Raw genomic sequence first — 15,612 nt, 5'->3', positions numbered from 1 at the left:
TTGCAAACCTTAAAGCACTATATGAACGTCAGCTATTGCGATTTAATAATTACTTCTAAAGTTTCTGAAAGACTTAGAATGCATACCTACATTATCATGAGGTAAACAAACAGATAGACATGTTATCATTCCATCAATTTCAAAGAACTCGTTCTATTTTATGTATCTCTGACTTCTTCCAAAACTCAGCCGTGATAGAGAACGAACATTTTTCAACTAAGAAAACTCTGCTTTCTTAAGAGAATGAACATTCTTCAACTTAGAAAACTCTGCTTTCTTAATAATAACAGTTGTATAAACATAAGGTCTATTCAGTTAAACAGAAACCAACATCAAAATGTAGTAAAACATACAACCCCAAACTCCTTTTTCTTTGAAGAAACTTGTTTGAATTAAGGTATTTCTAGTTATAGGTGAATGAAATAAGAATTCAACTGCAACAAATGGACATCCAGTATCTACGAAAGACTAATTAAATCCATCTGAGAAGTTCCATCTAAAACTGCCTCACACGAATCAGAAGACTACATGAAAACATCAGTTACAGCTCACACACATCAAGGAATTACAACAGCATTATTTTTTACAAGATATAAATTATAATAAAATAGTCTTAAGAGTTTGTATTACACTCAAAATAGCACTACAATTCAGAATTAAGGGAGAACCTTTCAGTTATCAGAACTCCCCCCAAAACTGCATTTTAATTTGGTACTTCTACAAAATCTTAAAACAGTATGATATTCAAGTTTCTTGATATACGTATAGAATCAAATTACTTTTAAAAAAAAAAGCATGGAATCAGGTTGAAAAGATATCCAAGGTTTCTGCGATGTAAATTTAAGATTTTGATATTTGGTTAAGAAACCTCAGCAGTTAACAAGAGACAGCATGAACAGGCCACAACTTTGAAAATTTATTGGTTGTGCAAAAATCATTTACTTAATGCATATCATCTTGGCTTTGATGGGAAGAAAATCAAATGCAGAATTCAAAATGTTATCTCTACAGAATAAAATAATCTTTATCTTCTAACATGCTTTGTCATTTAAATTTTTTATAGCTGGAGAGCATGGGCAAATCAAATTGCAAAATCTTTTTTCCCCCTTTAAAAAAAAAACAAAAACAAACTTCTAAACATTTTTTGACATGACAATATGACATAGGTCCTCTAAATATAGGAAGCTCATTAAATAAACAAATCCAATAACTTTCTTCCAACCTATATTCAGGACAATAAACATGTTTTATTAAAATTACTATGCATAGTTACTGAAATTCAAAGATTTTTAAGGTGATTTAGTTGGAAAGAACTGGATACCTGGATCATAATTTCCATTCTACTATTAGGCATCTTGGCAATTCTGAGTGCATTTTGGTCCTCAATTTCATCTACAAAATAAAGTGAAGTACTGTTACTCTAAAGTCCCCTTTTAGTTCTAATATTCAAAGATTTTTTTAATTCTATAATTCATGAAGCCAAATACTAAAGTAATCCACCCTATCAAGATCTTTAAAAATTTCTTTCTAACACGGTTTGAAAAGTATCTATCCTGCCTCTACTTAAAGCATTAAGCCTACTTAATTTTCATTATATCCCTTGATATTTTAGTCCCTTCAATAAATTTTGCTATTATTTTGCCTAATTCTATCTCTTTGGTAGTCTAAGCTCTGCAGCATTATAGTAAATCTATAGAGTAACTAAAGTAGGATTAACCATGGGTGTAGCCTAGCTATAAACAATGACTATTTTCCTAATTACTTAGGTCTTTTATTTCTTGAAAAATTTTTGAGTAGCTGTTGTTATATAAGTCCTTTAGGTATCTTGGTAAGTAAACTCCAAGATATTTAATGCTTTTGATTTTTTAAATTGAATTTCTTTATCTCTTTTTTATGATTCTTTTAGTAATAGAAATGCTGAAAATTTCAGTGGACTTAACTTTGTATTTTGCTACTTTACTGATGCTTTCAATTAATTGCAATTAATTTTTTCAATGGTTCTGTTTATTTACATAAACATTCATAACATACAAATAGAAATAATTTTGTCTCTCAAGTCTTTGCTTATGCTTAATTCCATCATTTTTTGTTGTTGTTTTTGTAATTGCTATAGCTAAGCAATAGTGGAGTAATAGTGGAGAGAGTAGGCATTTTTGCTTCACTCCTGTTCTTACTGGGAAAATATCCAGTGTTTCTGTTAAAAATCATGTTAACTCAGGTTGTAAACAGACTTTAAATCATACTGCCACAGAATCATAGAATAGAAAGCAGCATCAACTAACGAAATCTCAAATCTTGGAAAAATATCCATTCTACCTCTATGTGAAGTGCATAATGGGAGGGAATGTATTACCTCAATACTAAGCACAAATCTGCCTCTCAATACCTTTTGCTCAGAGGACAAGTAGAAAAGTTAGAACTCTCCTTGAAATGGTACTCCTTGAATGTATAAAAATAGCGATCATAGTCTCTATAAGACTTCTCCAAGCCAGACTTCCCCAGTTCTTCAACAAATTCTCATGGCATGGTGTCCATCACTTTATCATGCTGGTCATAATACAGAAAGGCCTGTCATTTTTATACTTTTAACATTCTACCCTAAAATCTATGAGTATTATATTCAATTAAAGGTTCATTCTACAGAGAGAGAGAGAGATATAATCATTTGATTTTATTATTTTTATAAAGATGGGAAAGAACTGGACTTGTATAGGGAACTCTCAATGAGAAAATTCTGACTATTAATTCAGATGAGCCTGGTCTGAAGTGTAGAGTTTTAGTGAGTGGGCTGAGAGGTTAAGAGCTGTGCCTACCAGCAACAGATGTGCTGGATTATCCATGGGGGTGCAGGAAGAAAATATTAAAACTTCAATTTACATTAAAATTTTAAAACTATCAATGGAATAGAGCTGGGCATGCTCAGAAGCTAGGGAAAATCTGGACTCTAAGAAGAAAGCCTTTTGCGCTACAGAGATGACCTACCACAGAGGTGAACAGACAATCAGGATGTCTCAGGTAATGCAGCCCAGCTACCTTAGCCTCTAAATAAGCATGAGAGGAAATTATCCTTCCCCAAGCCTTGGGAAACATATTCAGCACATTCCTTTTTCTTCTCATTTTTATTCCCACTCACACCTCCCCAGCCAAACCAGGGCAGTGGGGAGCTGGTGCAGGGGTGGTCAAGCAGACTTGGGCTTGTTAGACTTACTTTGTTCTAACGTGGCCCAGCACGCAGCTCCTTGTGCTCCTTCACAGAAGGCACAGCACATCCTTTGAGCAGCAAGTGCAGGCATGAGATTGCTATGTAGTTACACAGCGCTAAGTACTAGTGAAAGCTCTGGGTGTAACTATTGTACTAAATGAATTTAATGGATTACTATCATGCTACAATACTATGTGGCGAAGTAGATAGAGATTAGACCTAGAGTAGGTAAGCCCCAGTTCAAAATCTGACCTCAGGTACTGACTGTCTATGTGATCCTGGGCAAGTCACTTCACCTCTCTAAACCTCAATTTCCTCATCTGTAAAACAGGGACAATAGCACCTACATCACAGGGTTGTTGTGAGGATCAAATGAGATAGTATTTGTAAAGCCTGGCCCATAGTTAGTGCTATACAAATGTTAGCCATTATTACTATTTTATTATAATTGTAGGAAACAATAAATATGAGAAAGAAACGCATGGAAATACTCATATGAACCCATGAAATTGAAATAAACAAAACTGATGCAACTGAAATAAACAATTACTGAAACAATTTAAATGGAAAGACCAACAACAACAAAAGACTAGAAACCATGCTGAAAAATTATAATCACAAATGCTCCAAAGAAGAGAGATGAAAGGACACTTCTTCCTGCTTCTTTGCAGAGAGAAGAAATGAGGGGTGTGAACAGTGCCAAAGTTTTTCTATATGTTGGTTAGTTTTGCTGATTTTTTTTCTTACTCTTTTAAAAATTCATTGTTACAAGGAATGGCTTTCTAAGAGGAAGAGGGTAAGTGATATAACAGGAAATGTACCTGATGTAAAAACAAGAATATATTAAGCACTCATTTATACTCCAGCCTACATGAGTGCAAAGACAAAAGCAAAAGAGTCTGCCCTCAAGAAACTTAAATTCTCCTGGAAGAAAACAGAACACACACATGTAAATAAATATGAAATACATTCAAAGTTAGTACACAGTATTGGGAGAGAAGCTAGAAGAAGAGTACTAATACCAGAGGGACTCTAAAAAAAGAGTGTGCCTTCCAGAAATAAAGGAAATTTTTCTCAGTTGAAAGTTTTTGGGTTTTTTTTACAGAGTCTGAAAGGAAAACTGTGGAATATACTCAGATGGAGAATTAAATAATACCTGTTTCACCTACCAAGCACCTACTGCCTTTAAAAATATTTTGTGGGTATGGCAATTTGTCTATAAATCCTTTTTATTTCAGCTACGACAGTCATTAAAACCAAATAGAGAAATAACCCAGAACAAGATCTTCAAATTGTTGAATCACAAAGCATTAAACCAAGATTTTAAAAATAATGAAGCATCTTAAACCATACTGCTCTAGATATAATAATTATTAAGAATAATTAAGTAGAAAGCAAACTTATTTTTGTAATTTTAATAAAACAAAATTACTGAAAATATTTCATCTCTACCTCATTTTTTATTTTAAAATAAATTAATTTTGTTTCAGAATGCATATTTAACAAGTCACACAATATATAAATATATGCATATATGTATGTGCATATGTATATAATTTATATATATGTATAGGTATACATGTAATATATATCAGATTGAGGACTCCACTTATTTTAATGATAGAGTTGCATGATCAAAAAAGTTAGGGATCACTATGATCTTTATTACATTTTACTGGCATTATAATACCAATACATATCATATTTTGTAAGAGTAAATAATTTTTAGATATATTGTCATAGGCTTTTAGCTAAAAAAAAATCAATGTCTTTGCATCAATTCTTACTAGTGACATTGGATCACTATATTTTTCTCTCTCCCTAGTTTGGGTTAGGAACATACACAAGTTTAGAAAAGTGCCTTCTTTCTCTAATTTTGGGAAAAGATAATATAGTAGATTATTTGTTCTTTAAATATTTGCTAGCATCCAATTATCTATCTAACTGGAAAAGAAGCTTTTTTTCTATTGGCTTCATTTATGAGTTATTTCTCTTTCTGAGTCTGGGTTGTTTAGATTCTTGGCAACATACCCTGAAGAAAGATAAGAGGCAACATATACCATTCAAGTCAAACCACCACTATTACACCTTTAGCACCCACTTCCCTCATACCATGATGGGGACAATCAATTAACAAACATTTATTGAGCACGTACTATGTGTCAGGCACTGTGCTATACACTGGGGATACAAGAGCGCACAAAATAATGAGGGAGATAAGCAAGTGAATACATACAAAGCTACCTATATACAGAATGAATAGGAAAGAGTTAACGGGGGAAGGCATTAAAATTAAAAAGGGCTGGAAAAGGCTTCCAGCAAAAGATGTAATTTTATTTGGACTTAAAGGAAGGCAGGGAGGTCAGTAGTCTGTGATAGCTCTGGTCTGGCATAGCAATGTTCCACACAACACCAGATCTGTCTCTAGTTCAGGCCCTACAACCATCACTGAGGCCAGAAATCATTGTGGAGAGGGGGCCCACTTTCCTCATCATTGCTACCAACAACTGCAGACCCAGTGTCATCAAAAGGCAGGTGGGCATAGGAGACCTGAGGTTGGTAGCGCCTTCCAGACCAGTGGTCCTGCCACCAATCTAACCATTCTCATCAGCTGCACCACACAGTGCAGGCAAGCTAGCTTAGCTAAAACATCACAGTCGTCCCTCTCCCCCCAGCAGAAACAACAGGTGGCACATACCAGACAAATCAGACCACCACCACCACCTCCTTAACCACTATCTCTTGGAATGCAAAACCCCAGAGAATAGCAACATTTCCATAACAGAGTTCTTTCCCAACATCCCGGGAAGCAAGTCCAATGAAGATATGGCCCGGCAACTGGCCCAGTATGTGCTTTGCTGCAACTACAATTACTGATGACCCAGAAAAGGAAATTCTTGGCACAAACGTCCTTAGAACGTGCAATGGTTCAATGTCAGAAAACAATATTATTTTTTTTCAGTGAAAACGACATTAAATGAGGCATTAAGATTTACGTTGCTGCTACTTCCTAAGCACCATGGGATATTTCTGTCTGACTTAAAGCTAAAACTTTCCATATATGTTTTCACTCCATCAGATTTTTGTTTATGTACTAAATCAACAACACTTTTTGTTTTCAAGTCTGTTGATTTTCAAAATTTCTTTTTGTGCTGGTTTTGATATTATTTGATGATTTTTCTGTTAATTGCTTGTTTATTTCATCAGTCTTCTCTTACTTTCCTTTTGCTAATACATGAAATAAATTTGCGGGGCAGCTAGGTGCTACAGTAGATAGAGCTCTAGCCTTGAAGTCAGGAGGACCTGAGTTCAAATCCAACCTCAGACACTTGACACTTACCAACCATGTGACCCTGAGCAAGTCACTTAACCTCAACAGCCTCATCAAAAAAGCAAAAAAGAAAAAAAAAAGAAATTTGCCTTTAAAGACTATTTTAGCTGCATTTCCTGTGTTGCCATATTGTCTCTTTCTTTTATTATTCTCTTTAAGATTACTAATTTATTTTTCTTTGACCCACTGTTTAAGATTATATTAAGGAGGATTCATGGTTGAAATGAAGAGGCAGAGTAAAATTTTGTTCACATTTTCCTTAATGATTAGAATTTTTTTTTTTTTGGTAATTGGGGTTTAGTGACTTGCCCAGGGTCACACAGCTAGTAAGTATGAAGTGTTTGGTCTGAGGCCGGATTTGAACTCAGGTCCTCCTGACTTCAGGGCCGGTGCTCTATATACTGAACCACCTAGCTGCCCCCTAATGATCAGAATTTTAAATTGTATATTAATTCGTAAGGCTTGTGTTCAATATTTACACCTTTATTTATGAGTTGTTATTTTCTAGCATGTGAACAATTTTTCATAAAGGTACTACAGGATGCTGAACAGTAAGTTTACACTTTAAGTTTCTTATTCAGTAATCAGGAAAATTCTATGGTACAAATTTTTTCACAACATTTTTTCAGATCTTTAAATTTTCTCTCATTTATTATTCTGTTAGATCTATCTCAATGTGAAAGAAATATACTCAAGTCGGGTACAATTACTGTTTTATCATGTAGGCCTGTACCACTTGGATAGCTTTTCCTTCAAGTAAACTGATGCAGTCATTCAATGCATATATATATACATACATATATATAATATATGTATGTATATATATTTAATATTGACATTTTCTCATTATCTAAGATGTTTTTAATTAGGAACAACGTAGTCTCCCAGTTTGTCTCTCTTGACCAATATTAAGTTCAACAAGCATAGAATATTTGCAAAACTCTGACAATAGAAAGATAAAACAAAATATCCCTGCCCTCAAAAATCTTATTTTTTGCTGCTGTCTTCTCTGAAAACATGGTTGCCTCTTCTACTTTTTGTGATTCAAATGAAGCTACAGTATTTTACTCCACAGTTTTATTTTAAGGCCTTTTGAATATTCATTTTGAATGTGCTGTTCATATTTTAAAATCTGTCTTTCCATCCATCAAATCCAGTTATATCTTTTCTTTTCATTTTTTTAAAAAAACCACTGTACATACAGTTTGTTTTACTTTAAAAAAAAGTCAAATCCCCAAGACTGTGGAATTTCTACCAATCACGTCGTAAAATATAATTGGGAAACTACTACCTCATTGATAATCCCCAAATTTAAAAAAAAGTTAAGTGTCGAAAATGAAGAATCCTCATTCTAATGAAGAACATCTTAACAAATTTTCCTAAGAATACTCTCTTTCCTCACCCTTTTAAAAAAAATTCTAGGCTCAAAGAGAAAATGTCAACTTTGAATAATGAGAATTTGAAGCAGTTTATAATTCTGGAAACCAGGCAGAAAGTGCTATAATAATTCAAAAGCATGCCAAAGAGAAGAAAAAGAAAGGAATTTAAAAAGTCTGCTTTTAAAAATCATTGTGTACCAACATCAACAACTATTATGAAATGACCACAATTGTACACTGATGAATACATTATAAGTATACCATCAATAATTATGCATAAAATAAAGTATTTATGTCATAAGAAGCAGATCTTTTACTTATACAGTGAATTACTTTTTAATATGTGAGGAAAATAAACATTATAGTATATAAAGAAAAGTAAATTTGAAACAAAAACCATTATTACATAAAGACAATAATATTAAAATTTAAGAGAAAACAAGCAAATATGGAATTAGGAAGCTTTAAAATATAATTTAAAATGAAAGTAAATTTATTTACAGGAAATTAAACCTATAAAAGTTGCTAAAACATTTAAAACCACAAATACTTTTAAAGTTGTTAGACACTTGGTTAAATAAGCTTATAAACTACAGTACATGTTACCAGGCAGGTGGATACACTTGGAAGGTAGGACAGCTGGCCTCCTATTGCAATAATTTGCCCCATTATACCATTACATCTTTCTCACATGGAGTTCATTACACCTGTGCTCTGCAGTTTGCACTGCTCATCTATTTACTTTTGGGCATCTTTCAAAGTGTTGATATTTCTCAAAATGCCTCCATGATTGAAAGCTTGGGTTGTAATAATGGTTATATATTTTCCATAATAAAGGTGAAACCTTTCAGCACAAATCTAACATTCTCTAAATTTAAATTCCATAAGACTGGCAAGTATGTTGTTCTCTATGGATATGAAATACCGTTTTTCCCCCGTTTAAAAACAAACAAACAACTCTTTAAATAATTAACATATTAGCTAATCTCTCCTGCAATATCTTATTTTTTGAAAAAATAAGAGCCTATAAATGTAACACATTCTTCTATCTGATCCAATAAAACAAATAAGACAAGTCACTAGTTTTCATAAAAGGTTTCATTTTCCTTTGAAAACTACTACGAGAAGCACATTTGACATTTCTGTAGACAACTTTACATGTTTTGAATAATATTGTTTACCCTAAGACAATTCGAATATCAAACCTGCTGAAATAAAATACTTCCTTGACTTTGAAAAGCAAATGTAACTAGTTTAGTAAAAATATACAATATCTATAATTCTATAAAGAATTTAATAAAACGGATGACTCAATAACATGTATACATTTCAATCATCTGACAAACCATGTAGGTATTTATTCAACAAACACCTGTGCAAAAACCAAAAGATTTTAGAAAGGAATATTGAGAAAGGAATCGTGGGAGGCATATTTATGCCATGTTCTAAAATGTTTTAACATATATTTTACTGACATATTTTCTTTTTAAATTGTCTAGATTTTTCACCATATCTTCCTTCCAGCTCCTTTCAAAGACACATTCCTATAACAAAGATTTTTTTTTAAAGAAAAAGAGAAAATTCAGTAAAAACCTATCAATAAACCAAAAAAAATCTGAAGTGATATGCAATGTTCCACACCAGGAAACCCCTCCCCTCAATTTCTGCAGAGCCAGGGGAAGGTGTCTTCTCATTTCTCTTCCTTGGGGTCATGCTTACTCTTTGTAATTTTGCAACATTCATCTTCAATTGTTTTATGGCTTTGGTTTTTCCATTTATATTGACGTAACGTGATTGTGCTTTACTTCATTTTGCATCTGTTCATAGAAGTGTTGCCATGCTTTTCTGTATTTATCCATTAATTTTTGTCAGTCAATAAACACTTATTAAGTGCCTTCTATGTGCCAGGCACAGTGCTAAGTATTGAAGATACAAAGACAGTTGGCAAGAAGACAAAGTGCAGACAACTACTGCAAAAACATTCAAACAAACAAAAAGCATTTAAATACTCTTTATTGGATATGGGGGGGGATCAGAGGAGAGAAGAAGGGAAAGAGAGAGAGAGAGAGAAAGAGAGAGAGAGAAATCAAGAATGTCACATAGGTTCTGAACCTAAGGGACTGGAAGGATGGTGTTGCCCACTACAATAACTAGGAAGTTAGGAAGTATAGGGAGAGGTTGGGGAGGGCGGTGGAAATAGTTGCAACTTTCATTTTTCATTAATGGTTAAGCCCAAATTTGAAGGATAGGTCACCCTGGGTTACAGTTTGAGTTCCTTTCCTGTTTAGAACACATTATTCCATATGCCCCAGAAATTTCTGGTAGATGCAGAAAAAAATCTTTTATTCTAATTTACTTTCCTTTATATTTGAAAGTATTTTCCCTGGTTTCCTGAAGTATTTGTTGCTTGTCAGTGGAATTATTAAATTTAGGCACAATGTGTCTTGGAATTTCCAGCAAAGAGCTTTTTTTTCTTGAGGCAATGTGTGGACTTTTTGATTGGCACTTATTTTGGGGGATTAGAAATTCTGTACAATTTCTTGCTTCTTGCATTACTGTATTCAAGTTTTTTGACTTGCATTCTTCTGGGAAAACAATAATCATTAAGTTGCCATGCAGCCTGTCTTTAAAATCAATATGTTTTGCTTGTATGGAAATATTTTTTCTATTAATGTTACTGATTTTTTGCTTCTCTTCTTCCAGACCATTCTTTACCTCTGTGTCTTTGCATCTCCACTTAGCTTTTTTTCTCTTTTGTTTCTTTGGTGAGACTTGTCACTGTGGATTTTAGTTTTCTTTTTCTGCTAGTTATTTCTGCTATATGGATGATTCTGCTTTCACAATTCTTATTTCTTTCTTAAATTATTCAGCAACATCCTACTGTAGATGGATGCTCTCTTGGGAATCTACAGGGTCTTCTTCTTCATCAAGTATTAATTCATTTTATTTTGTTTTACATTATTTACTCATAGATTTTTGGACTCTTTCACCTGACCTAGAATCCATATTCCCTTCTGTTATTATTCTTATTAGTATCTTTCCTGTTGCTTTATCTGCTTATGCTCAAGGTCTCTACTTCTTGTTGTTTTGTTTAAACTGGGATCTTTGGTAACTTCAGACTATTTTTTCCTTATAATCCTCTACTGCTTTCTGACTCCATCTCCTTTGAACGTGGTTTCCCTCTGGGCTGGATCTCAAAGTCATCATGCCTGGAATACACTACCTTCTTGGTTTTGCCTTTCAGATTTCCAATTTTTCTTCAAAATTCAACTCAGTTACAACCAATTTATGAAGATTTACCAAAATGTTTTCTTCACTTCAGCTGAAAAGTGTTTTGTCCTTTTTGAAATTTTCTTGAAGCATGTTTTCTAGACCCTCATAATCCTTCAATGGCTCTTTTTACCCCCAAGGAAATAATGTAGTAAAGTCTGTGGTTTTGAAAGATTATTTTTGTGGACTAAGGATTAGGAAAGTGACTAAAGGACAGGAGATCAATAAGGAGGCTATAAACCAAATAAGAGGTGATAAGAGCCTGAAATGTTCAAATGCTCACTTTCACAGGATCATAGATTTACATCTAGAAAAGACCATAGAGGGGCCCTAGAATTCAACGCCATCATTTTACAGATGAAAAACTGAAGCACAGAGAAGTAAAATTATTTGCCCAGGGTCACATAGGTATGAATGAACAGAGAAAGGCTATAAATGAAAACAATATCCCATTTATAGAGGGAATATAGTAACAATTGTTGTCAAAGTTGAGGATGCAAAAGAAATTTTTAAATTTTGTTTAAAGTCACATATGATCTATAATATGAAAGTCTACTTCACACAATTATACAAACCATCTTAACCTGAAACAAGAACAATGATACATTATTAATTATTTGAAATGGTTCTCCTTAGAGGGTACTTAAGAAAACGTTTTACCAAAGTATAAGACAAAAGGTGCAAGGGGATGGCAGCTAGGTGGCACAGTGGATAGGGTACCAGGCCTGGAGTCAGGAAGACTCCTCTTCCTGAGTTCAAATCTGGCGCTTACTAGCTCTGTGATCCTGGGCAAGTCACTTAACCCTTTTTGCCTCTATTTCCTCATCTTTAAAATGACCTAGAGAAGGAAATGGCAAACTGTCCCACTATCTTTGCCAGGAAAACTATATCGGTGGCAGCTAGGTGGCGCAGTGGATACAGCACCGGCCCTGGAGTCGGGAGGACCTGAGCTCAAATACGAGCCTCAGGACACATAACACTTAATAGCTGTGTGGCTCTGGGCAAGTCACTTAACCACAAATGCCTTGGGGAAAAAAAAAAAAGAAAATTCTAAATGGAGTCATGAAGAGTGGGACACCACTGAACAACAACAACATCAGACAAGAGTAAGACAGACTTTAGTGATGGAGTCTGAAACTTGCCTAGAAATTTACTGGTTATGAGGCTCTGTAGTGAGTCATTCAATCTTTATGAATCTCAACTTCTTCACTGCAAAATGAAAATGACAATACCATCTATAACACAATGTTGTTTGTGAGAATCAGGTGAAATTAATATGTAATGCACTTTGTAGTCCACGAAACAATACAGAAATGTAAGCGATGATGAGATGGTGGTGATGATGATGAACAACAAGAGCAGAATGGCTATGGCAGTGATGGTAGAATTCAAAATTTTTGAAATCATCTCTGTTATCTTAGGCAAGTCATTTGATCACTCTGGGAGCTCAGTTTCCTCATTTCTAAAATAAGTTGTACAAAATGGTTTCTAAAATCCCTTCCAACTCTAAATCTATAATCCTATACATGAAATTCAAAAATTTCTAGTTAGCTCTCCCACCTCAGAGATGCCTACATAGTAAAAACCAATATTCTTTAATAGCCTTGAGCATAATCTCTTTCTTATACTAAGGAAGAGATTAAACAAGTTTACCGAGTTCACATCTTTTTAAAAATAATTTCTCAACTGGACCTGTAATTTCTTTGCTGCAGAGAAACTGGTAAGGAATTTCCTCTACCACTGTAGATCTGTACCTTCTCTACACTGAGCGACTTCACCAGGGTCACACAAACAGGATGTTCCAGAAAAGGGACTTGAACCCAGGTCTTCAGGTGTCAAGTTTTCAATCTATATCACAAGGCTCTCAAAAAAAAAAAAGCCAGGTAAAATTTACCCTATGGATTACTAGCTTGTACATAAATGCTTATAATTTGTAACAACACTGTTTTTTTTATTCTTTGACATCAACTCTTCTATCACTGTGAAGTAGTCACTAAGGAATCAATCTCTTTCTAATAAGCCATGTGAGCTACAATTTGTATCCTACAAAAGGATACATTTACCTATTGATGATGCGCTATTGCCATAGACATCCTCTTCAGTATGAGATGAAATCTGAGAGAGCTGGGGTGTAAAGCTGTAATCTGTGGGATTATGATTTAATATCTCTAATTCAGAATTTCCCCTAACCCAGGACCTTGCTTATCACTGGATAGCCAATATTCATGCCCCAATGCTGCCCCCTATAGGTAGGCCCCACCTTCCCACCTTCTTGGGGTGGAGGATTGCAAACAAAGGGCAGGGCTGAAGACAAAGTCTAGAACAAAGGCCTGTTAAATTCTGGCCAGAGTGAAGCTGCAGGCAATAGGAGCTTGAGAGGGGAGGGGCTCTGCCTCCCTTCCCCCACAAATAACACTTCTCATGGAATGCACCTGAATATTTATAGGACACTGGGCATTTAATAAGAGCAGCTACCTCAATGTAATCTATTTTAAAAACGGCCCTTCACACAGAAATAATAATTATATTAATTTATGTACTTATATTTAATCTAGTCAACTACACAAGTTTGCTATAAATAACATATGACACATTTACTTCCCTGACTTTCATGTAAGACATTTCAGTGTAATGTCTTAGTAACAGTAGAAACAGCAATTTTGATATACAAAATGAACACAAAGTTTTATCAAACAACCAAACTAAACCAGGTCACAATAAATCTTGAAAAACTGTGATTTTCAGAAATAACCAAGATCAACTATCTCAGGTCTCATTAGGCTTTACCCATAGTGACATTCTATTATTTCTATTTTTGCTTTCACTTAAATCTTTTCATGTGAGGACTAACTGCTCAAAGAACTGAAGAAAATCCCAAACAGCTATTAAGAAGGGAATGTAGTCTAATATAATACTCATTATGGCAACAGCATACAGCTTTCCTAGTACAGGCAGCTAGGTGTTGCCATGGATATAGTGCTAGACCTGAGTCAGGAAGACCTGAATTGAAATCTGGCCTATGAAACTTACTAGTTGTGTGGCCCTGGGCAAGTCACTTAACCCTGTTTGCCTCAGTTTCCTCATCTGTAAAGTGAGCTGGAGAAGGAAATGGCAAGCCACTGCAGTATCTTTGCCAAGAACACCCCACATGGGGTAGTGAAGAGTCAGATCAACTGAAGCAATGGAACAACAACAACAATTTCTAGTAGAATGCTAAAGATTAAATCTATCAGAGCACTAGGATAAAAACAACTTTCTCAAGGTAATTTTTTTACTGTCTACAAATGCCAGGTTTTAAAAATAACATGTGTATTCATACATTAGCAACTCACTGTAAACATTCACAATATCTTAGGATTAAAAAGGTTCATTCTGGATTCTATCCAAGGAGGACTTAGCTACTTAAGTGCCAAAAGGTTGTCATTATAATATAGCAGTCTGCTCTGTAAGAAAATTTCTAAAAGACTGACTTCTGGTTTTACCTGGGCTCTATGGTTTTCTCATTTACCTAAATACTCCGGTCCTCACAAAGAAAAAATATATTTTGTTTCTCATTTAGGAAAGGATAAGCTTGAGGAACTGGATTTTGCAAAATATGAAACATACACATAACTATACTGAAGTACTGAACTCCATGTGCTGAACTCCATTTTGTTTTCTGACCTTCACCTTGTATGCCCTTCTTCACGGAAGCAGGAGTTCCCACCTTAAGAATTCCTGAATTAGAAGCTCCCGCCTTAGAAAACCCGCCAAGAAAGATACCCACCCCAATCTTATTCCATGATCCTTATATGATCCCAAAGGCAGGATTAACCAATCGCTTGTTTGGCTTCTGTAACTTCCTGCTTATGCAACCCCTGACCATTTCCTCTGTGGCCTCTGCCTTTATAAACTCAAGCTCTGCCCCTGATCAGGGCTGCTCGATTTGGGTATGTACCCCTTGCAGCCACGTGCTAATAAATCACATTTCAAATTATGCCTGGGTCTCACTCGCTGATTTCTCTGTACAACAATACCAGGTCACAGAAAGGCAAAATAGAACTGAAGAACATTTTTAGAACTATAATTTTCACATAATCATTCATCATTCCAGAATTACTGGGGAAAAAAAACTTACACAAAATGTTGAACCACTATTTGATGCTATGACAGAATGAATTTCATCTCCCATTTTGACTGACAGATCCCAGTTTGCCATTTTTGGCCTAAGGATGGGAACCCTAAGAAAGAAAGGAAAGAAGAGCAATTAATATTTTCAGATTGTTCCCTCTTTCGTTAAATTGGTCTCCCTGCTTGAGTCTCTCCAAAAATTGAAAATTAAGTTAATGATATAGTCAAAAAGTACATATGAAACTAATTTTTAAAAAATTCAATCCTACTTGCAAAGCAGTTACCAAATCATAAATCAGCTATTTTATAAAAAGGTAGCT

The 15,612-nt window shown here is 34.5% G+C and overlaps 1 protein-coding gene across 3 annotated transcripts in view; it reads right to left on the bottom strand.

The window, feature by feature from the left end:
• Positions 1–15,612, bottom strand: part of PCCA (propionyl-CoA carboxylase subunit alpha) — a 484,900-nt gene that overhangs the window by 147,343 nt on the left and 321,945 nt on the right. For all 3 annotated transcript variants that reach the window (XM_020964021.2, XM_020964019.2, XM_078147299.1), the window contains one exon: positions 15,300–15,402. In XM_020964021.2, coding sequence (XP_020819680.1) covers positions 15,300–15,402 — 103 coding nt within the window. The remainder of the gene's footprint in view (positions 1–15,299; positions 15,403–15,612) is intronic.

Source organism: Phascolarctos cinereus, unplaced genomic scaffold (assembly GCF_003287225.1).
Source record: "Phascolarctos cinereus isolate Bilbo 61053 unplaced genomic scaffold, phaCin_HiC Scaffold_7;HRSCAF=346, whole genome shotgun sequence".
NCBI classification, from domain to species: Eukaryota; Metazoa; Chordata; class Mammalia; order Diprotodontia; family Phascolarctidae; genus Phascolarctos; species Phascolarctos cinereus.
This window is presented reverse-complemented; position numbering and strand designations above follow the sequence as displayed.